This window comes from Physcomitrium patens, chromosome 3 (assembly GCF_059467195.1).
Source record: "Physcomitrium patens ecotype Gransden chromosome 3, ASM5946719v1, whole genome shotgun sequence".
Lineage (NCBI taxonomy): Eukaryota > Viridiplantae > Streptophyta > Bryopsida > Funariales > Funariaceae > Physcomitrium > Physcomitrium patens.
In genome coordinates, this window is record NC_143412.1 from 22,401,322 (window position 1) to 22,425,190 (window position 23,869).

The following is a 23,869-nucleotide window of genomic DNA, read 5'->3' on the forward strand; positions in this document are numbered from 1 at the left end:
GTAACACTTTTTTAACACTCTTCCTGGGTCGGTTCTCCTCCTCCTCTAATGCCACCCATTCTTATACCCAAGTGGTGTATTTCTACAGTAGAAGATGTGTACCTATTATTATTATTATATATGTATAAATCATTCTTTAACGCATTGATGAATCAGAGCAGGATCAGATTGTGGGTATGTGAGAGAGCAGGACCTGATGCCAGAACAAAAAGCTGGATCCAGAAACGTGGGTTGATCTGGCACGACGTCAGAAACTCAACCCCAGATCGGTGCAAACCTGAACCATGGGATGCGACTCTCGTGTCAGATTAACTTAGTCCCCCCTTTCGGCGATTTCATTGAAGTGAAAACAGCGGCGTCGGATCCCACACTAGAAGCCCATCACCAGCTGCTTCCCATTTGTTTGTATCAGATCGTCTCCACCGATGCCACTGATTGCGAGTGGGATAGCATTCGAGTCCGCAGTTCGGAGTACAGTGAAAGTATCATGCTTCTGTTGTAATTGGCAACTGGTTCATTCGGGAGGAGGCTTTGAACAGCCATCCCAACACATTGACTCAAATAAATTATTACATGCTTCCAGTACGAGAAACTTCGAGGGTTCGATATAGTGAAACTGAAAAGGGTGGTGGGGGAGGGGGTTGGACAAAAGTAATGGATAGAGGCGACAGGTGGAGGAATTGGCACATTTTGCTTACCACCTGTGATATAAAATATTCGGTTGGTTCTTGACCTAGATGGATTTGCTTGAGCCAAGTTCCCTTGGGTGGCGGCGCCTGTGCTGATTGGACTAAAGGACTGGGTCGTGAGGATCCGTTTACTGGCTTAGCCGCTTGATTTCAATGCTATTTTTGAGTATGGTCCGCAATCCTTGGTCGGAAGCCTATTTCGCCTCTTTGACCGGTGCTGAACCTTTCGTTACTGGCAAGACTATTTGATCCCCCACGCTGACTGTCATTTGAACTGCCATTTCTACGTCATGTACCGTCTGCCCTAGGAGTACTTATTTCCTGCTCGCCTAGTTCAGATTCATATTCTCTCAACCTAGCTGAAACCATGGACCTACTTTCGGTTCAGTGCTGGTCCGTTTGAATACCGTGAGTTTCTATATCTGAGCATGCGTCAACTGAACCGGAGTATTTGGGAGTCTGTCGTTGTGTGGGATTGATGCAGTTTACATAGGTATGGAGTTGTAGCGAATCGATATTTGAGTTTGCCCGTAGGATGAGGATTACAGGATAGTGTGATTGGTGGTACAGGATCAACAGCGAAGGAAGAGGCAGATTGTTTTGCACGGTGAGCTTAAGCTTCTCTTTCATCGACCTGGATATGGCGTTGGGCGCCTCCGTTACGGCGCTCAAACCATGTGACCCAGGATTGCCACGGCAGGCGCTGCTGGAGCCCATCCAGACACATCTGCCCCTACAGGTGCCAGCGGATTTTGAGTGTCCCATTCACTTGGACATCATGACAGACCCCGTGACTCTGAGCACCGGCATAACATACGATCGCGTGAGTATCGAAAGGTGGCTGGAAATGGGTCACAACACATGCCCAACCACGAACCAGACCCTCCAGAGCAAGAAGTTCATCCCCAATCACATTCTCCGCAGCACCATTCAGAAGTGGTGCCTGGCCAACAGCACGCCCGGGATCGACAGACTACCGGCCCCGAGGCAACCAGTGGAGCTTCAGACAGTGCAGAACATACTCCAAATCATCACTGAGTGCGCCGACGCGGGGCACTGCGACAGCGAGTCTTTGGAAAAACTTTACGCCATAGCTGGAGAATGCAGCCGCAACAGGAATTGTCTGAAAGAAGCTGGAGCAGTTCCCATACTCAGTGCCGCTTTAGCAAGTTCAAGGACAGATCTAGACAGCCGGAAAGCAGCGGAGCGCGCCCTGCACGTGATTGCGTTGCTGAAACTCGATGACGATGACAAAAAATCGCTTGTGGAGTGGAAACCTTTCTCTCGTCTCTGCACGATTCTCGCATCGGGGTCCTCCAGTGGAAAGATTATGGCCGCCAACTTGATACACATACTCGTCGGTGAGGACGCATGGCTGAAAGCCATTGTGGGCAACTACCCAGGGGCGATCAAGGGGCTCGTGAGTGTCCTCAGAGAAGCTGGTTTACGCCCCAAACCAACGAAGATCGTGTTACGGTGTATGCTCTCTCTCACCTCCACGAAAAAGAACTGCATCGCGGCGGTCGATGCCGGCGCTGTCGTAGCCCTCATTGAGCTTGTACCTCGAACCGAAACGCGGAACTTGGAATATGCCTTCGCGATTCTGGAGCTTCTCGCCAAATGCGCGGAAGGGCGAGAGGGGATCACGAATCACCCATTCGCCATCCCTCGAATCGTCAGCTCGCTCCTCGGCGTCTCTAACCAGACTTCCGAGCACGCTGTCGCGGCCCTTTGCGAAGTAATCTCGCTCGCTTCTAACCGGTCCGTTGTCAATACGGCGCTCCGAGCTGGTGCTTTCACAAAACTCTTGATGCTTCTGCCCAGCAACTGTAGCCAGCGAGCGAAGGTGAAGGCGCGGATGACTCTCAAGCTGCTCAACGATGTCTCAGGGACGCATTCCACAGGTCTGGACGGTGAATCTGCCGTCATGGTTTAGCAGGATATTGTGGAGTTAATTCAAGAGGATGAATTAGGCTGCAATAAGTGATCGATTTCATTGCGAACGTTTCAAGAATTGGTTGGCCTGGCTTGGTTGTTTGCTCGAAGAGCACTTGAGCGGGGGAAAATTTGGGGTGATGGCGGCGTAGCACACATCTTCTGATCCACAGAATGGACGTCGACACACAGCCCTCGGTCCTTCTTGCCCGCGTCACCTTTGGGTGTGAAGATTGTTATGGAACCATGTCACCTGTTGCGAATCAAATTGAAAGCAATGACTTCAGAGGAAAACAATTGAGGAATGCAGTCTTGATCTAGTCAAATGTAGAGGATCCATGGAAGCAGTTGAGCAGAGGCTCCTAAAGAGTATCTTGAAATTGCTCATGTGTTGCAACCTAATCTATTTTCTAATACGGGTGATCGAAAAACTGTTCTTTCAAAGAACAATTACCCAAATTTTAGCCATTTCTTACTAGTGGTAGACCATTCTGCTTCAATTCTGAGCAGATTTAGGATCTGGCTACCCAATTCAATTCATCGCAGTCTACTAGGAAATAAAAATCACATGTTTTGAGAGGACTCTAATAAGATGCACACCAATAAATTTACGCACGAAGCTGCTTTCAGGCCATCCACCTAATAATATGTACCAAGAATTAACGAATTTGTTTCAACCACTTCACAATTCCACGATACATCCAAAGAGGTAGTGGAATGAAGCGTTACTGATCAACACGCATGGAATGGAAAAATCCAACGGGAGGCAAGGAAGAGATGATTTTGCTTCAATCTGAATGCTGAGGGTTTCCTTGAAATGAATGAATAATACATGATGTCTTGACCTTGGCGTCGTGGTGAATATTGCAATTTGATGCATTATACCACTATATTTTAAGAGCTGAACTTTTAGTTTAAAGCACTTGGGGCCACTCCCAACTTATCTGCCGCCAGAAGGAGTGATGTCAGCGCTTTATTGACCAGAAGCGGTGTCGATTAATGTGACATCCATCTGACAATCTCTGGCTGACCAGGACTTCATCAATGCGACATCCTGAGAAAAGATGCATACGTTGGAATCCTTTTTAAACAAGATACTAGCCACTGAAAAGACCCGAAAGCATATTGATTGCGCCTTGCGTGAAGAAGCCCGGTCGATGGAGTGCTTGGTGCTCCGAAATGCCACCGCTGCGGCTTCAAATCGTAGGGGCAACTGATTCAAACCTCACATTTCAGGAAGTGTTGCAGGAGGTCCTTCCAGCTTTTACAAAAGCTCCTATAACTCTTTGGGCCTTTTTGATTTCTGAATAGTGTTTAATCGTTTACTGGCAGCTGTCGAAGACTTCGGTCGGAAACTACATTTCCCTGGTAAGTGTGATACACAAGTTACGGAGGAGGTATTTCAAACCTTTAAGAGTTAAGATCTGTGTAAAAGCATGTCTTCAGATGGTATGTTTCTATAAAACAATTAGCAGAAACTAAAAAACGAAATACTTTATTAACTTATGGGTAGAATTTAACAATTCAACTACAGGTGTAAAATAAATAGATGTTTAATTCATAAATTTAACGTACACGGAAGTTCGGAGAATTCAGGAGAGCAGCGTCATGCAATATTCTATATGTATGTACACCACCAATTTTACCAGCATACTTACTAATATAAATACGAGAATATTGCAATTCGGGGGAGGGAGGGGGTTAACTATGCAAAAACAAAGATTATTCCAACATCAACAGATTTCCGCCACCAAACCTCCAAAACAATATACACATGAGATGGTCAATAAAACATGTGGTGTCCATCTGTGTGGCCTTGCCTACCCGACTATCTACAACCCAACCTTCACTATCCACATCATTGTTGCAACATGTCTCAGATTATAAAGCGGTTAAAAACTCCCGCTCCAAATCATTCCGACCGAAACCATCTACGGTCTAGATATCCGTTCAGGTGTCGTCAAGTACTGATCCCTTGCACGAACTACGAGGGTTTCAAACTCTCGGTCAGTTGCTGTTCCAGTGGTTACTTGCGAATGCGTCCGACCCAAAAACAGAATACTGTGAAGAACGTGGCAGTTGCACCATTCAGAGACCCATGTTCACTGAGGGTGTTGATGATCATCACACTCATCTGCTGCCACCTTTTCCTGGAACAAGCCATAAGCCAGTGCCACGAATCCACAATCGTCTACAGATCCTTCCAATTTCTCACTGCTAGCATGCATGAGCTACCCCCCCCCCACCAACCTAAAAAAGCGCCATCAAGCATCATCGCTCCAAATCATGTTCTCATGCCTGATGCAATCGCCGCAGTAATTCCCCATGGAAGATGGGAATAACTGCTTATAAATTGCCAGTTGAGACACGGCCTGTACCACGGCCCCTGCCATAACCACCACCTCTTCCTATCCCATAACTTCCACCACCGCCACCATAGTAGCCGCCCCTGTAGCCTCCACGACGTCCTCCGCGTCCACCACGGCCCCCGCGAGACCTCACTGGGAAGGCGCCAAATGTCTGAACACCACGAAATCTCAGTCGGTATTATCCAAAATATTCATGCAAGAACAGGACGAAAGCACATATTTCCATCGTAAGAGAATCAGTAAAACCCAGGAATGCCTCACGACCAAAACCAAGTCAATTCGCATAAGATCACATGCCATCAAGGACATGCAACCAAGGATGATGGTCACCCTAGCGGAACATACCTCAGTGTCGATCTTGCGCTGTTCAGAAAATTTGGTCCGTTCACCACGTCCTTCAGATGCATCGCAAGATAGAGAGTCGAAAAAATCATCCTTGTTATAAAGAGCCTGATAAACAAACCCCCATGCCCTCAAGATTAGACCACATGGGAGATACAGCCTTGCATTGCAAATTCCAGCTCACAAATAGTACAAGGACACATTTCTCATCCTCTCCCACTACCTCCACTACAAGAGCTTGTTTAGGACAATGTCAAGTTCGTCCACTAACTGAAAGCAATAATCACCTTCTTTGAAACATCCAAGTGTGTGGTATCGGCTGCCTCGTCTTCCGCATTCCCGTTTTCATATTCGTAGTCTTCTTCTTCATCCTTTCCTCCGAGCGTTCCCCAAACTTCGTCCTTGTTGAACTTCTCATTCATGGCTGTGAAGTCGAAATCTTCAGTGAATTGCTGCGTGGGATTCGCCAGCTGAAACAAGTTACAAGTTTCGTCATGATCAGGAATGAGACACAGAACAACTCAAGAAGATGTTGGATGCCAACTTTTGAGAGTTAACGAGTGCACAATGAGACAATTATTAGATATCAATTAGTGCCAGTATAACCTGTAAGTTGAAACAAGAACAAACGGGGCCTTAAAACCTTAGGAAAGTATAAAAAATTACCGCCATGCCCCTTCCGCTGCCGTTGCCTCGGCCTCTTCCACGACGATTATAGTTGCCATTCCCCATGTAACCATTTCCCTGCACATCCGATCATCAATATCGTCTCATTATCGTCCATACCATGTAGAAGCACGCAATCACTTTAAAAAACATTATCGTAGCATCGCATCCCAGCACTAAGAATCAGCCACAGAAATCTCCAAATTTGCGTCCCGACTGTTGGGCCATGGATTGCAGCCCAAATAACCGTAACTTCAGTTGTCCTCGAATTCCAAAGGCTCTCGGGTTCACTTACCACCTTGGCCACAATTAATATAGCGGGTTTTCAATATGTGTAGAAACAACTTTCAACTATTACAAAAATGCTATATAGTACCTGCCAGTGATTCCTTTGGCCAGTGGGTACGCCATGGCTTCCGCGCTGCTGAGTGAAGCAAATCATGTTCAGAAAGATTTAGGTTACAATACTTCGAAGTTATTTACAAATGCTGAGGACCGGAGCGAGGCTACAGTCAAGTCCACAACTAACATTACAACTTTAACACTTATGATGTTGTCCTAAACAGCATCAAACGTAACTCCTACACGCACTTGGTAAACATCAATTTAGCATACAGGGCTCTTCCTTCAAAAGGTTAGGCTATTAAGCTACCCATGCTAGCAAAAGGAACCAGATGAAACCTATCCCTCTTCCAGAGTATGAGGAAAAAAACATTAAGCATATACCCGAAAGACTACAGTGGTGGAGTGCACCTGTTGCTTCTGATCTGCGGGGGGCAATGGAAGGAGAGGCTGACTGACTTGCTCCTGCGCAGGTGCAGCCAGTGAGCTAGTTTGCACTATGGGTGCCCTTGCTGCATTTTCCTGGTCCGCTGGTTTCTGCCTCACTTTGGGAGGCGCTTGACTTTGTGCAACAACTGCTCCCGATTTTGCAGCTGTAGCAACAATTCCAGAAGACTGCATTGCCTCGCTTTGTGGTCTTACCATGGACCCAGAGGACACGACGGTCGCACTTGATGTGCTCTGTGACCCATTAGAAGAGGATCCCACAGTCTGTGATGGAGCCTGCGGAACCTGAGTCACATTGGCCACAGGACGTCGTGGGTTCTTTGCGACTGGCGTGATCACCACGCTTACTCCTTGCATAGGAGCAGAAACAGAAACTGCAGAAGGAGAGGCAGAAGCTGCTGTCCCGGCCGAAGAAGCTAATGGAGTGACTGCTGTGGTCACAGTAGGTGCGGTGGAACTCATCACAGTAGAAGCCTGCACATACATCGACCATTGACACGCTGGCCAGGAAAACATCGAACATCAAATACTTCCAAATTCACGAAACTAGTAAAACATCAAATAAGCTGTAAAAGAGATAATGGAAGTTACTGGAGGAGAAGCTTCTGCAGCTAAAGGTGCCACTGAAGTAGCAGGGCTAGACATAGGGGCAGCTGCAACATTTGATGATGAAGCTTGAGTCTGCGAAGCAGGAGTTACTCCGCCGCTAGGGCTAGCCCCCGTTACCGGTCCTGGAGTACGTGAAACTGCCGGAAGCTGCTGAGCCAGGGATGGCGCTTGTTGACCCTGCTGGATCTGCTGCTGCCCATGTTGCTGTTGTTGTTGTTGTTGTGGCTGACCCTGTGGAGGCGTTGCCAACGACGGAGGAGGTTGAGGGGGCATGGGTTGGTGCTGCATGTGCCCTGCTGGTGGCGGCCTGTAATAACCTTGCCAATACATTGGCATTGCCAGACCCGACCCATTGGCACCAGGAGGTGGTGGAGGACCCCACGACTGCATTCCCCCTGGAGGATATAGAGGAGGCACTGCCCTCGGGTACTGAGATGGCATCCCCATGTAAGGAGGAGGAGGAGGAGGGGGAGAGGCACTCGGCTCCGAGGAAGACCCTGCTGCAGAAAGTCCACTATTGTACGACCCCAGAGAGGACGGTGGAGGGTATTGTGGCTGAGACTGCTTGAGTAGACCAGTAAACATTGAAAAGACATTAATGCCATATCCATCAGAACCCTCTCACCCCGAGACCCAGCATTTCTAGAGAAAGATTGGCACGTGCAAAAAATGTGTAAACTAAGCTTCGATTCTGAAATTTGTAATCACAATGCTGCAACTAACCACGATAGATGCTTACACTCACTCTTGATGCTAAAATTCGAGCTAAAAAAAGCCTTGTCGAAAGGACTACCCACAGAAAAATCAACTGTAGGTTAAGACAGCGTACCTGAAGTGAGATGATTGCAGGATCTGTTTGTTGAGGTAGAGGAGGAGGTTGCAAGGGAGGAGGTGGGGATGACTTGACTTGCAAATCCTAATCACATAGTTTAAAGAAATATCAATCGCACAGAATCTTATTGTCGAGCAGGAATCAACCGATACTCGACACAGTCTAGATCAGGTAAAAACTAACTCAACTTGCCTATCAAGGGTCAAAGGGCTTTAGAAACCTAATTCTGACCTTGATATCTGATCCTCGGAATATGATGTAGTCGTACACCTTATCGCTAGCTGGAATTTGGGGCCCATCCTTTTTACGCCCTTCTGTCCCGAATGACCTCACTGAAAGAAAAATATCAACAAACGATTAGTCATGGCCGATATCATCGCATCTGGCTCTCTACAAAGGGGAGGGGAGAGCAGTGACAGACTCGACCCGAGGACAACTCTGATTCATCAAGGGAAAAAAGAAGGAAGAGAGAGAAAATAAATATAGACATAACAAAACAAAAGTAAAAATAAAACAAACAAACAAAAAGGACCATAACTGAGAAGTAAAATTACTGTCTCGTGTATCATTCGGCTTCTAGCTCTGTGACATTCGGCCTCTCATACTCTTAACACGCACACATACTGGAATCAAACTCTCAACTTCTATTACAAGCTTGTGGTGCAAGCCAACGTAGATTCTAATAACGTGCGTATTACGACCTGACACTTTCACCCTCCTTGAGACATGAAATCGACTTTGATGATCAGATGTGATGATCCCTCTTCTTCAGCATCCAAGATTTTTATACAGTAAATGTATCAAAAACTCTACAAGTTGCAGTGTATGTGAAATGGACCTTCAACATTCCTTTTCTAAAGGATTAACACTCCTTCCAAAAGCATTAATCACAATCTAAGTGTCAAGATGTAAGGACAAGAGCACTTCCCAAATGCCCCTGCTTTTCCGCTGGGAATTAGCTGCTGAATTCTACTCAATTGTACTGCCGTTCAAGACGTAGTCTTGACACGGACTAATGTTTCTAACTCCCAACATCTAGATATGATTTTTCGTAAGATATCATCGCCTCTGCTTGCTAATTCAGATTATCAGCGAGAACGCTACTACAAACCGTTCTATGCCCTACTCTTTAAAAGTGAACGACCACATTTGTTAATAATGCCATAACAAGAAGTGATGACCTAGGCTTCACTTGCACATGTCTCTGATCTTTCCACAAAATTTAAATAAGACTTTCTTGCAAAGCCAAAATAATAATAATAATAATAATAATAATAATACATTCTTGGAAATGTCGATTAACTGAAATTCGAGATAAAAGGATTTCATGCTCCAATGGCCAACACTAACGCGGACAACAAAACTCCGGAGCAAAAGCAACAACAAACACTCCAGCCAGCACGTTGTAAGGGTCGACTCAGACACAAAACCAATAGGTCCTCACAGAAACTCTAACTAACATGACCATATGACACATAAACAGAGATAAACACCAAAATATCATCGTCCCCATCACATCCTACATTAACCAAACTTATGGCAAACCACACACCACGTCATAAACACCCAAAACTGTGTCATTAACACCCCAAAGTTCCCTCTCCAACCCTTAAACGGTAACACGAAAACAAAACAAAAAAAAAAAAAAACACAACAAAAAACCAAAGAAGGAAAGGACGGAGAGTGGAGTTGTGAACTCGAAAGCGCACCGTTCTGCAGCGCTATGTTGGAATTCTCGGTGTCCACAGTGTACAGAATCCCTTCGTACCGAATCTCACTCTTCGAGGTGAGACTAATGAGGCTACCAATGTAGGAATCGGCCGTGTTCGGCCCTCGCCCGCGCCCCATTGCGACTGCTCCACAAGGGACTCCAACCCTTCCGCCTCCTGCACGCTCGTTCTCCTCAGCTAAAGACCGCTTTCAGTCACAGGCAAGACATATCCGACGCATCAAAAGGCGATAGCAACAACAATAGAGTGGCACGAGGAGGAGGAAGAAGCGAATGCGAGTTGGGGGGGGGGGGGGGGGGATAGCAGGCTGCTGCTGCTGCTGGCATCAACAATGGCGCTGTCAATGAATTGAGTCAAGCTGCTGGACCTCGTGAACGAAACTAACTGACTGACTGACTGACTGACTATGGGTGCTGCTGCGATAGATAAAACGATCTCCGCAAGAGAGAGAGTCACCACCGAAGACAAAGAAGAAGAATACAAAGAACAAACAAAAGTATGGGGGGTGGTTGATGTCCATAACCTAGACTACTACTACCACTGTGCTGCTGCTTTGCTGCTTGCTACATGCTGGCTACTGCTGCTCCAACCCCATCATCCATCATCATCATCGCCCTCGCTCCAAGATTTCATGGTGGGTTTCGTAGATGATGAGGTGCTGCCCCTTCCCCTCCATCCCCCAAACCCTAATTCGCTTTGCCTTCCCTTCCTTCGCCTCCCTCGTTGCGACGTGCTGCTGCCTGCCTGCCCCATCAGGAGGCGGATATCTATCTCCAAACACGTAGATTATCGGGAACCTAAGGGAACTTAAGGGAACCAAGGGGAACGAATGGGAACTGATTCGCGGGGATGGGTTCTGCAGTCCGACGTCCCTTTACCCAGTCATGGGCTACTTGGACCGAATTCCGCGGATTCACGGTCTTAGAGTCCCTTTTTTCTTTTGCTTTTTGGTTCTCTTTCTTCTTCTTCCTCCGTGAACTTTTCCAACTCGGAGTGGTGGTGAGATTGGAGTCATAGATGAATGAGAAGATAATTCGCTGAGAATGACGCAGCATAAGAGGGAGAGACACACACAATGTGTACAGAATGGGTGGTGGTTGAGCACTTATGAACAACTTCTTTTATTAAGTCTATAGTTTCTTTACTAAGTCTTTTTGGTTAAAAGTTCACAAAGGTCGTAATTTGGGTTCTTATAGTTTTTTTATGGTTGATTGTGTATTTTAGAATTGTGGCAAGGTTTTGTGTATTTTTTTTTTAGATAAAAGAGTTGTTGTTAGCAACTAATAGTGTAATCTTGCTCAACTTGCAAAAACAAAATATTTAGTTTTCTTTGAAAGCTATACATTTTTTAAGCAAGTGGTTTGAAAAATGTAGAAAACTTAATTATTTGGAAATAATTATTTTGGATTTTTTAATAGTATTATTGAATTTGGGATAAATGTAATATTTTAAACATTTTAAATCGTTTTTTAGGCCTCTTTTTATTAATGATGAATCTATAGATTATAAAATTATATTAAAAAGAAAATTGTTTTAAGATTGTTCTTGAGTGTTTCAATACAATGTTTTAATGTGCTTTGCATGGATGCATGATATGTCTTACAATTTTGGATTAGAAAAATTTATAATTTCAGGGTGTTTCAATAGAATGATATAAAATTAAAGGGGAAAAAAAATGTTGAATTTCTAAAACAATAACAGCTATAGTTATCTATAGATATTTTTTTGCTAAACCAAACTTAAAATTTATTAGATAGATGTCAAGAGATCTATAATCATTGGTATAATTCTTCTTCATGATTGCAATATTTTAATGTAAGTAATAAATATGGTTTCTTTTACAATTAATACTTATAACTAAATTATGTTGATTTATAAGTTATAACTATAAGTGTACCATTTATTCTTTCTATAATTTTAATTTTAATTATTTTAATTATAAAAAATGGTAATAAAATTTAATAATTCTTTGTTTGATTGTAAAAATTTCATTTACAACATGATTTTAAGAATATAATATTTTCAGCTCAATCTCAAATCACATAACAATATTACATTAGATCCTCTATTGTTATAGCCATATGTTTTAATATCATACGTTTAAATTTATTTTTCATTTTACAAATATCATTATTTAAGAATTTTAAAATGAATTACCTATTTTACAGTATCTACTTTATGACTACAATAATTTTGAAAATAATTGTAATATATTCTGAAATTATGAATTAAACCAAAAAATTAAATAATAATTTAAATAGCATTGAAATTTTGATATTTTGAAGTATCAGATAATGAAAAAATATTCAATTTAAAAAAATTAGAAACATCATTTTTTTATTAAAATAATATTTATGTTTCTTAGCATCAATGTTATTATGGAAGTTTGTTAGTAATATTGATGTTTATTTGATTTTTCAATTTTTTTCTATATTTTATTATTTTATTATTTTGAAATATTTTTTGTATATGAACAAGTTAATGAGAAAATAATAAATTTATTATATTAAATTTCCAATGGTTTGTTCCATAAGTATAGCATGTTAGAAAGTAAGTTTAATATTTTTTCTAATATTCCGTGTGTGTATGTATGAATATATATATATATATATATATATACTCAAAGATAGATAAATAACATTATTACTAATATATTCTTAATTATAATTTTATCTAATTTTTATATTAAATATAAAAATACATTTATTTATTATTCTCATTTTTTATTTATTTATAAATAATAGAATTGTAAAATATTACAATCATCTTATTTTACAGATTTTTTTTTATAATTTCTAATTATTTTTTAGAAAAACTTCATTTATGTATTTAATTCTTTAATAACAAATCATCATGTAAAACATTATGAGATTATTTTCATAATTATTTTATTGTGAAATTTTTTTATAGTTATAAGATTTCAGTAGTTTTTATTATTTTAACAAGATTTATTATAATAATGAAGATAATATAATCATCTTACCTATTACAAATGGCTATAAAATGAAATTTTAGAGATAGAAATTTAAATCATGTTTTTCTCTAGAGTTATAATTTTATGTTCATATAATACTATTTGTTTTTTTTTTTGTTTTTTTTGTGTTTTTTTTTTTGTTTGTTTTTTAATTCACTTATAAGATGTAAGATTCAATGTTGCTTTAAGCAAGTTTAACTATGTGGTAATATTCTGGAAGAAATTTATTGTGATCTCAACAAAGAAAATTCTTTATTGAACTGATTGAGTGATTGTGGCTTGTTATTTAAATTAATTGTTGTTGTTGTAAGTAAAAAAGATTATATTTCTCTTTTGTAACTCACTCTACGAGATTTTATTTCTTTATTTATTTATTTATTATTCTGTCTTACATTCTTGTAACAATATTTAAGTATAAGTAAAAAGTTGATATTATTTTCCAAAGTATTTAACAAATGATGGAATAGCTACTTGGTTTTGGAACAATATTAAAACATAAGAGATTATAATTGTTAGTATTTTTGTGTCAAGAACAAGAACTTAAAGAATGTGAATAAACAAGCTAGGCATACATCAAAAAGAAAAGGATAAATATATATATATATATATATATATATATATATATATTGAAGAAGAATTTTGAATAACTATTATTAAAAAAGGACTAGAGACTCTTAAAACTATACTAGAAGCAAGAAAGACATTGACAAGAGTGAGAAATGCTTTATTCTTAACACCAAATACATTATCTAACTAAAGAGGTATATAACAATGTTCTTTAAGCCAAATGACTCATATCTAAATTGTGATGCATGTGTCTAATTTATAAGATAAGTTTTTGATACATGTATCATATGACCAATTTGTAATACAAGTAGCAAACATATGTGACATATTACCAAGTTGTTGATCAAGTTTTTGACCAATTAATCATCTATCAATACATATATAGTCAAATTTGTGCCTAGAAAAACTTTTAGAAGTTTTTCAATAAAATATTGCTACTTTAATCTATTATTACTTATTTTAATTTAATTTTAGTTATCCAATTAATTATATCTATAATTATAGATATATGTAATATTATATCTTTGATTGTCATGAATTTTTTAATGACAACACAATGGATTCAATTCAAGTGTCATAATTTTTAGGTGTAATTTGTGATATATTCTTAGATTACTTAGGCACTTAGATTTTTGCAAAAAAATATCATAAAAATTAAAATTAAATTAAATAGTATATTTGAATTTTACTTTTAAATATTATATATAATTATTTAATATATCAATTTATATATCTATGCAATTATTAGTAAGTAAGTTTAATTTTACAATCTTAAAATAAATTTTGGATAATTTGATGTTTTCATTACATATTAGAACAACATTACTCTTTTAAGTGTCTATTAATTAAGTAATATTAAAACATAAAGTCATTAAATGTTTTATTCTTATATATCTAAAATAATAACGTTTTACTTTAAAAAACCTTCTTTTAAGCATAACAAATACCATAATACAACAATTGTTATTGTTTAAGCTTTACAATTGCAATATGTTTTAAAAACTACTTTTTTCATTATAACAAAATAACAATGAGATATTATATTATTAGGCACAAATAATATTGGAATATATATATATATATATATATATATATAATTTTGTTGGTTTTTATTTTATTTAACATATTTTGAAGTATTTTTTGTTACAATATTGTCCTTAAAGGACCAAGCAATTCTTATAAGTTGTACAAATTATTGAAGCAATAAGTCTGATAGATGTTCATGTTACTTTAGTACATAGAACTTAGTAGAAGTAGATAGAAACAAATTGGGAAGATACTATTTACTTCAAAAAGCTTTAAGGAAGTTTTCTATATTCAAAATATGTTTTTGACCTTTATATGTATACTACAAAACTATTTAAAATAATATTTAAATACTTTTGTACTTTTCAGAAGTTGCATTAGAAGCAATCTACAACATGGCACTTAGGCCACAAGCTTTACAATCCATAGGAAGCTTCTATAAGATATTTTTTGTATGTAACATATATAAAGGCAAGACTAAGACCATCTTTGGTCTTGTTAATGTATTTCTTATATTCCAATTGTAGTTCAAGTATGTTTAGTTTGTTTGTATTTGTAATAACCATTATAGTTCTTTTTTCTATCTTATAATGATAATAATAATAATAATAATAATAATAATTTTTATGTTATGATTTCTTTAGTAATACATAAATATATTATCTCATCAAGGTTTTGTTGTGATTCATATCAAGACAATTAGCTTGTTGGAATACCAAATACCAAATATATATAAGAATGTAGGTATGGAAAAGACATGCCTAATGAGTTTATAATAACATTATAATGTTCAATATTATTACTATTATTCATCGAATTATTTATTTTTGCTACTTAAGCTTTGTTTATATAATTTAATATGCTTACAATGATTTTGATTTAGTAGAGATTTTTCTAAGATGAGTATAAAGGCAGCTTACACAATGTATATAATAAATTAAGGTTGATGGTCTTGGTGTTATCAAATGAATGTGTCAAAAATAGAATCTCATAAATATATAATAAATAAACTTTCAATATCCTTTGTAGATAGAAAGTCCTGTAATTTCTTACGTAAAATATTAACTATTAAGGAGAGGTTATTTAAAAATGATGAAAGATTGCAGAAAATGAGTTGATTATTTAAAAATACACAATTTTAATTTTTTAAAAAATTAACTCTTTAAAAAATAATTTTCAATGACAAAATTTTAAAGTCCAACAAACAACTATGCTTTATAAATAAATAAAATAATTAATAAACATTCATAATCAGAAAAAGATAGAATGAAAAAAATAAAAAAAAAGAGAAATATAATAAATCTATGAATTTGATTTACAAAAATTTGCTCGTGTTAAATCATACTTTATGTTTGCTTAACACACAGTAAAGGTCGTAAGTTCGAAACCGGGCACCAACAGTGCGGTGCGGTGCGGGGGGCGGATTTGTGCATCTCCGACTCCATCTAAGACAGAGAGGGAGGATGGGAGGCACTTTCGGCGCTGGGTGAGGTGTGGACACACACAATCGCCGAAGGAGGAGGAGGAGGAATGGAGGCGCAACAGCAGCAGCACTTCAGATTGTTGGGTACAACCTGAAATAACAAATTTTCCCTACTGGCAGCCGCCGCCGGAATATAGAATATAGTCCAGGGCAGTACTGAATTCGACATCGTAAGTAGCAAATCCCATCCCATAGCCAGCCCTCCCTCCCTCCCCTCCTTCCTTCTAACTATGGTTGACTACAGTGTCACGTTATTGTTGATCTCTTGGATTGACAATTTGTTTTTTTTTTTTTTTTTAATTTTAATTTTTTTGCAGTTTTGAAGGTTTAGTGCAATTGGATTGCATTGCGTATGTTCTGCATTCTAGGTCCTCTTTTGTCTGCGCCGTAGGTGCAATCGAGAGTTGAGTGGGAACAGAGACCGAGAGAGAATGTGTGTATGTGTGTGTGTGTGTGTGTGTTTGTAAGAGAGAGAGAGAGAGAGAGAGAGAGAGAGAGAGAGCGAGAGAGAGAGAGAGGGAGGGAGGGTAAGTGATCGTCGCAAGTTGGGTTGGAGAATTTTTCATGATTTCGGAGAATCTTGTAATGTCGGGAGACTTTGTATTGTTAGTGAAAACGAGGCTGTCAGACAAGGGCAGGTTGCTGAGAATTGCGTTTGGTGAGGAGGTCTGATTGAAGCAAGAAGGAGCGGGATGTCCGAAGGACAAGAAGGAATAGGGTTTTAGTTCGCTTAGTGAAGGCAGTTTGGATTTAGCGATGGCACATTTGTTGGCAGATCACTCGACGGGGGGGTTACAATGCCTCTGCAAGAGAGCCACCTTCGTTCTGTGCACTGCGAATATTTTGGTGGGGCTCTTCATGTTGCAAGCTGCTCTGATTCCCATCCACCATGATTCGTCTTCGTCCTCCGTCGCTCCCCGTGCCGACGACGTTTCTCCCAAAGGTGTGCGGTTGTTGGCCTCACCCACTCTTGCTATCTATGCATGCGATTCCCCAAATTCGCACGAATTACGTTGCAATTGCATTAAAGACAATGGCTCATTGCGTGACTTGAAGAGATCTTAGCAACCCATGTTCTGCTGATCATGGACTTCGCTCTGATAACGTGAAACTGTGTAGTTTTTTTTGTCTTTTGCTTTCTGGTGAAGATACCTGTAGATACTTTTGCCTGTCTTTGGAATCTGAGGGTGGTGGGAGAATAACAAGAGGATCGACATTCCATTCTTGTTTTACAAAGAAAAAGAAAAAGGAAAAGTGCTGATTAAAAAAGAGAATGATAGGAATCGAAGTGATGCAAACGCGTCCTACGGCGGAAGAGTTGGAGCGGATTGAGACTTCCAATCGATTGCGGCGCGAATTGCTTCCGGTTCAACTGATAGAACGGGTGGGTTTGTGGACTTAAATTTTCCAAGCACAAATCCTTTGGCATGTGGCAAATTTTGCACCAATTTTATGGCAATGTAGGTTCCTGATCTAACAGTGGAGGTTTCTACAACTGTCTCACTTCAATTCACTGAATACTACCCCTATCCCTCAATTATCCGCTGCATACTTAGACTTGCATCATGCGATTAGCTTTTCAGAGGGGTGTTCTTGACCAGGAAAAAATAGATAGTGAGAATTGCTGGTATTGTGGACTCCTTCACATCTGTTATTAAATGCAGAGAAATAATCCATTTACGACTGCATGTTGAGAGCGTGATCCATAAACAAACATAGAGAGAATTTTTCAGGTAGTGACCATGAGCGAATTATTAAGAATGCTTACACGGAATGGGTGTAATGATAAATAATGTTTTTATCTCCTAACTCTAAGCATTGAGTTTTGGACTCTCCTGATTATTAGCTTGCTGTAATGCATTGTGAAGGTGAAAGAGATTCAAAAAGAGACAGTGTCGGACATTAACAGGTCCAGGTTAAAAAATTTGGCAAGGCAGAAGGTAGCACTGGAGCTTGCTCAACGGCTGCGTGATCTTAAGCGCAATAACCATCAATACATCCTACTAGGTTATAACTTTCATCGATTCACATTCTACGCTGCCATTTTAACGTCGAATCCACAGCTGTACCACATTTATCTACAGTATCACTTCCAGTCGCTGATATCTGGCTAGGAACCAGCCACTTCCTTCAGTGATATGTTTTGGCTACACGCTGATCGGTTTGCATTGCTTTGTTTTAGGAGCACTTCAGGGATGGAATACGACAAATCTGGAGAAGACAAACAGTGTGACTGAAGCTACCGGGGGTTCGAATCATAAACTGAGAATACCAACTTCTGATTACTCGAACATTGAGGATAACACTAATTTTGTGCTGTATTATGCAGCTCTTAACATGAGTTTAGTGGCTTTTGAGCTCATTAATCTGACTAATCATAAAATGCTGGGCGTGGCAGGCGGTGAGGAGAAGGCAGTGGACCCTAAGGTTGCTATTCTTAACGAATGACCATCAAACGAGCTGAAATTTAGTAGCGGGCAGCCCACTGGGGAAGTTGACGTGTATAAAATAGTTTGATTCGCTGATTTCATCTCAAAGTTTTTTACGCGTCCACCACCATCACTAACCCTGATGAATTCCAACATTCTAAGTCATAGATATGTCATAGTCTTCAAAGTAAAACCAGTTTGCTACCTTAAACGATTATTTCATTTCACTGAAGCTAGACTAGAGGTGAATCGGTCTCTGAGGACCATGGTGCAGCCTACCAATTTTGACGGCATAACCATGTTTCATTGAATGAAGTCTTTCCTTACCTATGATTATTGGAAAATCATCACCAAATTATTATTTTTGTAATAAAATCAGTGACCTTCTGTGGCACAGCTGATGAATCTAGCTATCAATCCGACAGCTTTATTCTGGATCTCGTAAATGACCTCCGAACTATGCTTGTGTTTAAAACTCAGTTGTTCTTTGGGACTCCAGTGTCTTCATTAATCACACAGTTTTTGTTTACTTTTATTTAAATACAAATTCAATGCGTTTCACTTACCGATCTGCTGTTTGCTGCTTGTATTGTGGTATTACATTTGTCATCCTCCAACCTCAGTATTCAAAATTCTGTGGATGTTAATTTGCCTCAATTTGCAATGACCTCCAGAGGGGATCCTTCAGAATCGGAACGGTATCTTTGTGAATTGATAAGACAATTTATCAAACAGTATGTCAATTTTTTTAAATACTAAAAATGAATTGTATACTGAATAAAAAAAAACTTATTACAATGACTGTGCATGGCGAGCCTACCAAAACAATACACAGTACAAGTTAGAAAAATGTTTCTTGTACTAATGTATATTTTATTTGCTCAAATACAAAATTGGGGTCCAACTTTGTAAATTTTTGTTGATTAATCTTTTAGTGGATAGTGATTCAAACCCGTACATACTTTTTATTTAATGTCTTTTAATAAAAACATGTTGATCAAGCTTTTTTGAAATGGTTCAAATCTTTGCAAAAAATTATAAATATTTCTATCAACTTCAAGAGGCTCTACATCTGTGTAAAAAATTCTAAAATAGAAGTAAGGAAGGAAGGAATTATTTATTGCAACAATTAAAAACAAAATGATGTACATTGAAGACATTAAAAGTAATTGATTCTTGATTTGTTATTTATTTATTTTTTTTTTATTTATTTGATTTAGAATCCAAATTGTGTGTATTACTTCATCTCAAATGTTAACTTGTAGAAAATCACAACTTCATGGAGAAATGAAGTTATGAGAGAAAAAAATCTATTTTGATATAAATAGAATCAAACTATAATCTAGATCAATATGAATTTGCTTATCTTTTTGTTGTGGTGCCATCAAGGCCTTTATTTGTTGTAGCAAAGATGATATGGCATTTGGTAATGATTTTCACAATCATTGTGTTCTGTACACACATATTAATTCCTAAAATTTATAACTCATGATACAACATATTGTAGATAACAAAAATAAATAAAGTAAATTTAGGAGAATATTATATAGATTCATATTTTTACTAAATTGACCTACCCATGATGAAGAATATGGTAATCATGATGAATGTGGTTGGTTTTCTTTGGTTTTGGGTCCAATAGTGGAGAAATGAGTCTAGAGTTCAATCAATTAGTTAGTTAGTTAGTTAGTTAGTTAGTTTTTTTTTTTTTTTTTTTTTTTTTTTTTTTTTTCCTTCTTATTTCTTTCTTTTTGTGATGGCTAGGATGGGTGGATCAATTTAGTAAAAGCCTGGGTCTATTTAAAATTCCTTTTGAACTATTTGATATGAATAATTCACAACTTGTTCTTTATCCACACAACAATGGAGAAAGGAGAAAAGATGTAGCATGCTCTTGTACTTGGTATAGCAAAGTTTCAAACTGTCTTGACAATTTACAATTGACATAACTGGTTTGCAAAATACATATCACAAGAAGATAAACATTATAAGAAGACTACAAACTTGTTTAATTAATCTAAACAAGGCGTTACTTCATAACTTGTATGGATGATTGATATGACAATAGGAGTTCACAAATTGTAAGACTCACATCACCAAACATACTCTTCATGCATCCAGTGATGTACCAATTTATCAAGTGGGTCAGTAACTGAGACATCCATACATAGATTGTTTTATAATTAATTAATTAATTAATTAAATTAGTTCCTCAAGTTTTATATATTTAACTATATATCAGTTAATCATGAATGTATATTAATTACACTACTATTGAACTTGTTACATAATTCTTTACTTAATACTGAGTAGATTCGGTACTTTTGTTTCTTCATGAAAGTTTGAAACAGTCAAAGGGAACGCATCATCCATCCAATCATAGTTCATCCATCCATAAGTTCATTCATCTACCCGAGGCCACCATAAATTCATTCATCCACCCAAGCCACCATAAACCCTAAACCCGGAGGGGCTATGGGGTTTGCCCCTCGCACTGTGAGCATTGAGAGGAGCACCAGGCGCTTGGTTTCGCCACTGCTCGCAGGGGGTTGTGGACATTGCTGTGTGTCTATCTGTAGACTGTCTCTCACGCTGATTACACTTCACTTGTTCCACAGATGGTGGAGAAGAAGAAAATGATCCCGGGGTCGAAGAGAAAAAGCGTCGAGTCCTTTGGCTCGGAGCAGAAGAAGCCGAAGCGGATCACTCCCGTGCCCGTGGACAAGCCAGCTGCCTACGTTCCTGCTCCTGTGCCGACGGCTGCTGACCCCGTGGTGCCTAAATCCAAGAAGGAACCGAAGACAATGAAGGATCATATAGTTCGGGCTGATTTTATGGTGAGAAGCGTTTTTTTTTTTTTTTTTTTTTTTTTCCCTCTCTCTTCAAGGTTTCTTTTAGCGTTTGTTTTTTTTTTTTGTTTGTTTGTTGGACTCCTGTGTCTATTTGAGTCTGGATGGACGGAGGAATTTTTAAATTCTGCAACTGGTTCCTGTGGACTTCACAGCCTTTGGATACTACAGCGGACCAGAAGGCTTTGGCGAAACAGCGAAAGAAGAGCAAAGTTATTCCTGTCTCGAATTTCTCGGGCTCAGGAAAGTCGGCTGTGATATACGTTGGCCGTATACCTCACGGATTTTACGAAGAGCAGATGAGAGGTATTGTGTGGGGGTTAATTCATTCAACTCGCAATTAGCTAAATTTCTGAATACATTTTTCAGTTTCAACTTTGATCTTAATTTTAATTCCGGAGGGTTGGAGTATACTTTGCCATACGATCAGTGATAAGTGGTATGATTTTGTTTTATGCAGGTTTCTTCGGCCAATTTGGAGATATTAAACGACTTCGACTATCTCGAAATAAGAAGGTTAGTGTTTTCTAATGTTGGTTGTCGTCAACAGCACTTTGACGCTAGTATCTGAATTAACGTTCGAGCCCGGCTAGTTTCGGTGGTGGTTAATCGTGTACATGGTAATACAAGTAATTTTTGTTTTTTATTTTTATTTGTTGAAGTTACCACCTCAAATTCCCTAACCTTGATGTTGACAGTAAATCACTCTGTTCTCGGTTTATGAAAGCGTGCGCGTACAATATTTGTTTCATTGATACATTAGATTTCGTTTTTGTATTGTTAGTCGGTTTAGAATTTCTGGTGCATTGGTGGCAAGAGAAGAAAAGCTTCAGTCTCTTTGAGTTAGTTCGACAGGCTTGCCATGCACACTTTCTCGCATACCTACGTTCTCAGTTCTATATCTGGCTTCTGAATGACAATGCATGCCTCACGTTCAGATTCCTTTTCAAACCAAATTAGTATGCCGCACGATTTTAACAATTTGGTTTCTACTCGGTTTACAGACGGGGAAATCGAAGCATTACGCATTTATCGAATTTGAATCTGCAGAGGTAGGTTTAAGACAACGCTCTTTCAATTTTACAAATTCCTGAATGAATTGTGAAAGTTTTCGGATTGCATGGCCGAGCTTAAGCTTAAAATGGCATTATGATTACACAGGTAGCGCCTATTGTGGCTGAAGCTATGCACAACTACTTGTTATTTGAGTCGATGTTACAAGTCAAGGTCGTCCCCGTTGAGAAGCTTAAACCATCAATGTGGGTTGGAGCAAATAAGACATTCAAGAAGATTGAATGGCAAAGGCTGGAACGAGAGAGACATAACAGAGTAAGTTAACATAGATTTGAGAAGTTATTGGCGATGAGAGTCGCAGCTACGTTGAAATGTTGTTACATCCGCTACGTCTATTTCGGCTCTCCATTGTTGATGTCAAATTCACATGGGATGGGCTAGGAAAGGACACGGCTCTTACAGCGTGTTGAAAGTTGTGACTTCTCCTGTCCGTGCATTGTTGTTCTTAATGGAGTCTTTGTGCAATAGATGAGAACCCCGAAGGAGCAGTCGCGTCATCTTGCATTGTTGGTGAAGAAGGATCAGGCCCGAAGGAAGAAGCTGCAAGCCGCTGGCATCGACTATGATTACCCCGAGCTGGTAGGCTTTTTATGTGCAACGTTGCCTCATTGCTTCATTTGAACTATTGAATGGCGTAGTGTTGAATCTGCTTCTTCCCGTTATTGTCTGAGGGTGTACTCACATACTGGCGTCGTTGTCGATCTGCGAACTTGAAGTCCACAACACGTCACCTCTAAATACTCATTATCTCTTTTGCTTTGTGCAGAAAACCATGATACCACCTTCATCCAAGAAAATTACGTTTAACGACAACGATGATTAGGCAGATATATATGATTAGGATATCACTTTGTAGTTAGCGATGATTGTTCAACATGTTTGGGATCGCAGAGGACAAGTAACTCAGATAAGTAGCAAGCCAAGTCTGAAGTCTTTCCTTCACCAGACTGAGGACCGAACACTGTAATTCTAGCTTTTAATTGCTTGTTATCTTTCGATGTTGGTTTTGAAAGTAGTGTTTGCAGAATCGCGGGCTCTAGTTGCGAGAATTCTAGGTTTATAGTATTCGACTATTTGATTAGGACAGGATATCGTAGCATTTTTGATACTTTTAAGCACAATTCTTTTGGTGCAAGACTTGCAGGTTTGCTGTTGCACAGTACATATAAAGAAGGCGATGGGATCCTACTGCGCGAGAGATTAGATTGGTTTTATCCTGCTTTAGAAGGGGATGAGTACAATCTGCGTTAAATGGGATCGATGATCACTCTGGAAGGAATCACTTCCTAAAATATTGTGTATCGAGAGATAACATTGACTTGCGTGTTAGTGCGTAGTTATGGTTCCTTTTATTTTTGTCCTTTCCCGTGTTGATAACAGAGATAAGCCATGAAGGTATGCATTATTGGTTCAGCGAATTTTTGTTGGTTTTGCATCGATGTCTTAGACGAGTTCTCTGAAACACTAACCAAGGCTACTAGCCAAAGCGATCGATTTATATATATT

The 23,869-nt window shown here is 39.0% G+C and overlaps 4 protein-coding genes across 13 annotated transcripts; 3 read left to right on the forward strand and 1 right to left on the reverse strand.

Annotated features, from left to right (window-relative positions):
• The first annotated feature begins 653 nt into the window (after window positions 1-653).
• LOC112279328 (U-box domain-containing protein 26) lies at window positions 654-3,258 on the forward strand. Its single transcript, XM_024513674.3, has one exon. The coding sequence runs from the start codon at window positions 1,330-1,332 to the stop codon at window positions 2,623-2,625; it is 1,296 nt and encodes a 431-aa protein (XP_024369442.1). The 5' UTR covers window positions 654-1,329; the 3' UTR covers window positions 2,626-3,258.
• Window positions 3,259-4,365: 1,107 nt separating this feature from the next.
• LOC112279327 (protein decapping 5) lies at window positions 4,366-10,680 on the reverse strand. Of its 6 annotated transcripts, none has more exons than XM_090249241.1 (10): window positions 9,941-10,680; window positions 8,463-8,563; window positions 8,229-8,315; window positions 7,382-7,960; window positions 6,755-7,264; window positions 6,378-6,422; window positions 6,002-6,079; window positions 5,623-5,805; window positions 5,339-5,443; window positions 4,366-5,144 (listed from the first exon to the last, which is right to left on the reverse strand). In XM_090249241.1, the coding sequence occupies exons 1-10, from the start codon at window positions 10,077-10,079 to the stop codon at window positions 4,971-4,973; spliced, it is 2,001 nt and encodes a 666-aa protein (XP_090105367.1). In that variant the 5' UTR covers window positions 10,080-10,680; the 3' UTR covers window positions 4,366-4,970. The 6 variants fall into 6 exon arrangements, with proteins under 6 accessions (XP_090105367.1, XP_024369439.1, XP_090105366.1 ...); XM_024513671.3 differs by having other exon boundaries at window positions 6,378-6,425; window positions 7,382-7,963; window positions 9,941-10,609; XM_090249240.1 differs by having other exon boundaries at window positions 6,378-6,425; window positions 9,941-10,593.
• A 5,333-nt stretch (window positions 10,681-16,013) lies between these two features.
• LOC112279516 (uncharacterized) lies at window positions 16,014-18,834 on the forward strand. 5 transcript variants are annotated; one of them, XM_090249242.1, is made up of 6 exons: window positions 16,014-16,181; window positions 16,787-16,954; window positions 17,292-17,395; window positions 17,880-18,018; window positions 18,194-18,259; window positions 18,410-18,834. In XM_090249242.1, the coding sequence occupies exons 2-6, from the start codon at window positions 16,870-16,872 to the stop codon at window positions 18,457-18,459; spliced, it is 444 nt and encodes a 147-aa protein (XP_090105368.1). In that variant the 5' UTR covers window positions 16,014-16,181; window positions 16,787-16,869; the 3' UTR covers window positions 18,460-18,834. The 5 variants fall into 5 exon arrangements, with proteins under 5 accessions (XP_090105368.1, XP_024369803.1, XP_024369802.1 ...); XM_024514035.3 differs by having other exon boundaries at window positions 16,041-16,181; window positions 18,194-18,834; XM_024514036.3 differs by lacking the exon at window positions 16,014-16,181 and having other exon boundaries at window positions 16,622-16,954.
• Window positions 18,835-20,954: 2,120 nt separating this feature from the next.
• Window positions 20,955-23,715, forward strand: LOC112280371 (putative RNA-binding protein C1827.05c). The gene is made up of 7 exons (XM_024515803.3): window positions 20,955-21,277; window positions 21,445-21,595; window positions 21,750-21,805; window positions 22,294-22,341; window positions 22,451-22,618; window positions 22,832-22,942; window positions 23,130-23,715. Exons 1-7 carry the CDS (start codon window positions 21,059-21,061, stop codon window positions 23,184-23,186), a joined length of 810 nt encoding a protein of 269 aa, XP_024371571.1. The 5' UTR covers window positions 20,955-21,058; the 3' UTR covers window positions 23,187-23,715.
• The last annotated feature ends 154 nt before the right edge of the window (window positions 23,716-23,869 follow it).

What these genes read in the sequence shown, in the direction of transcription:
- LOC112279328 (XM_024513674.3), top strand. Translation starts at nt 1,330, where the DNA reads ATGGCGTTGGGCGCCTCCGTTACGGCGCTCAAACCATGTGACCCAGGA.
- LOC112279327 (XM_024513669.3), bottom strand. Translation starts at nt 10,079, where the DNA reads ATGGGGCGCGGGCGAGGGCCGAACACGGCCGATTCCTACATTGGTAGC. An exon ending in ACTTGGATGTTTCAAAGAAG is followed by an intron (nt 5,444 to 5,622) that starts GTGATTATTGCT and finishes TTTGTTTATCAG; the next exon opens with GCTCTTTATAACAAGGATGA. An exon ending in AGCGCAAGATCGACACTGAG is followed by an intron (nt 5,145 to 5,338) that starts GTATGTTCCGCT and finishes CGTGGTGTTCAG; the next exon opens with ACATTTGGCGCCTTCCCAGT.
- LOC112279516 (XM_024514034.3), top strand. Translation starts at nt 16,768, where the DNA reads ATGGCACATTTGTTGGCAGATCACTCGACGGGGGGGTTACAATGCCTC. An exon ending in CGACGACGTTTCTCCCAAAG is followed by an intron (nt 16,955 to 17,291) that starts GTGTGCGGTTGT and finishes AGAGAATGATAG; the next exon opens with GAATCGAAGTGATGCAAACG. An exon ending in CCATCAATACATCCTACTAG is followed by an intron (nt 18,019 to 18,193) that starts GTTATAACTTTC and finishes GCTTTGTTTTAG; the next exon opens with GAGCACTTCAGGGATGGAAT.
- LOC112280371 (XM_024515803.3), top strand. Translation starts at nt 21,059, where the DNA reads ATGGTGGAGAAGAAGAAAATGATCCCGGGGTCGAAGAGAAAAAGCGTC. An exon ending in TAGTTCGGGCTGATTTTATG is followed by an intron (nt 21,278 to 21,444) that starts GTGAGAAGCGTT and finishes TGGACTTCACAG; the next exon opens with CCTTTGGATACTACAGCGGA. An exon ending in ACTATGATTACCCCGAGCTG is followed by an intron (nt 22,943 to 23,129) that starts GTAGGCTTTTTA and finishes TGCTTTGTGCAG; the next exon opens with AAAACCATGATACCACCTTC.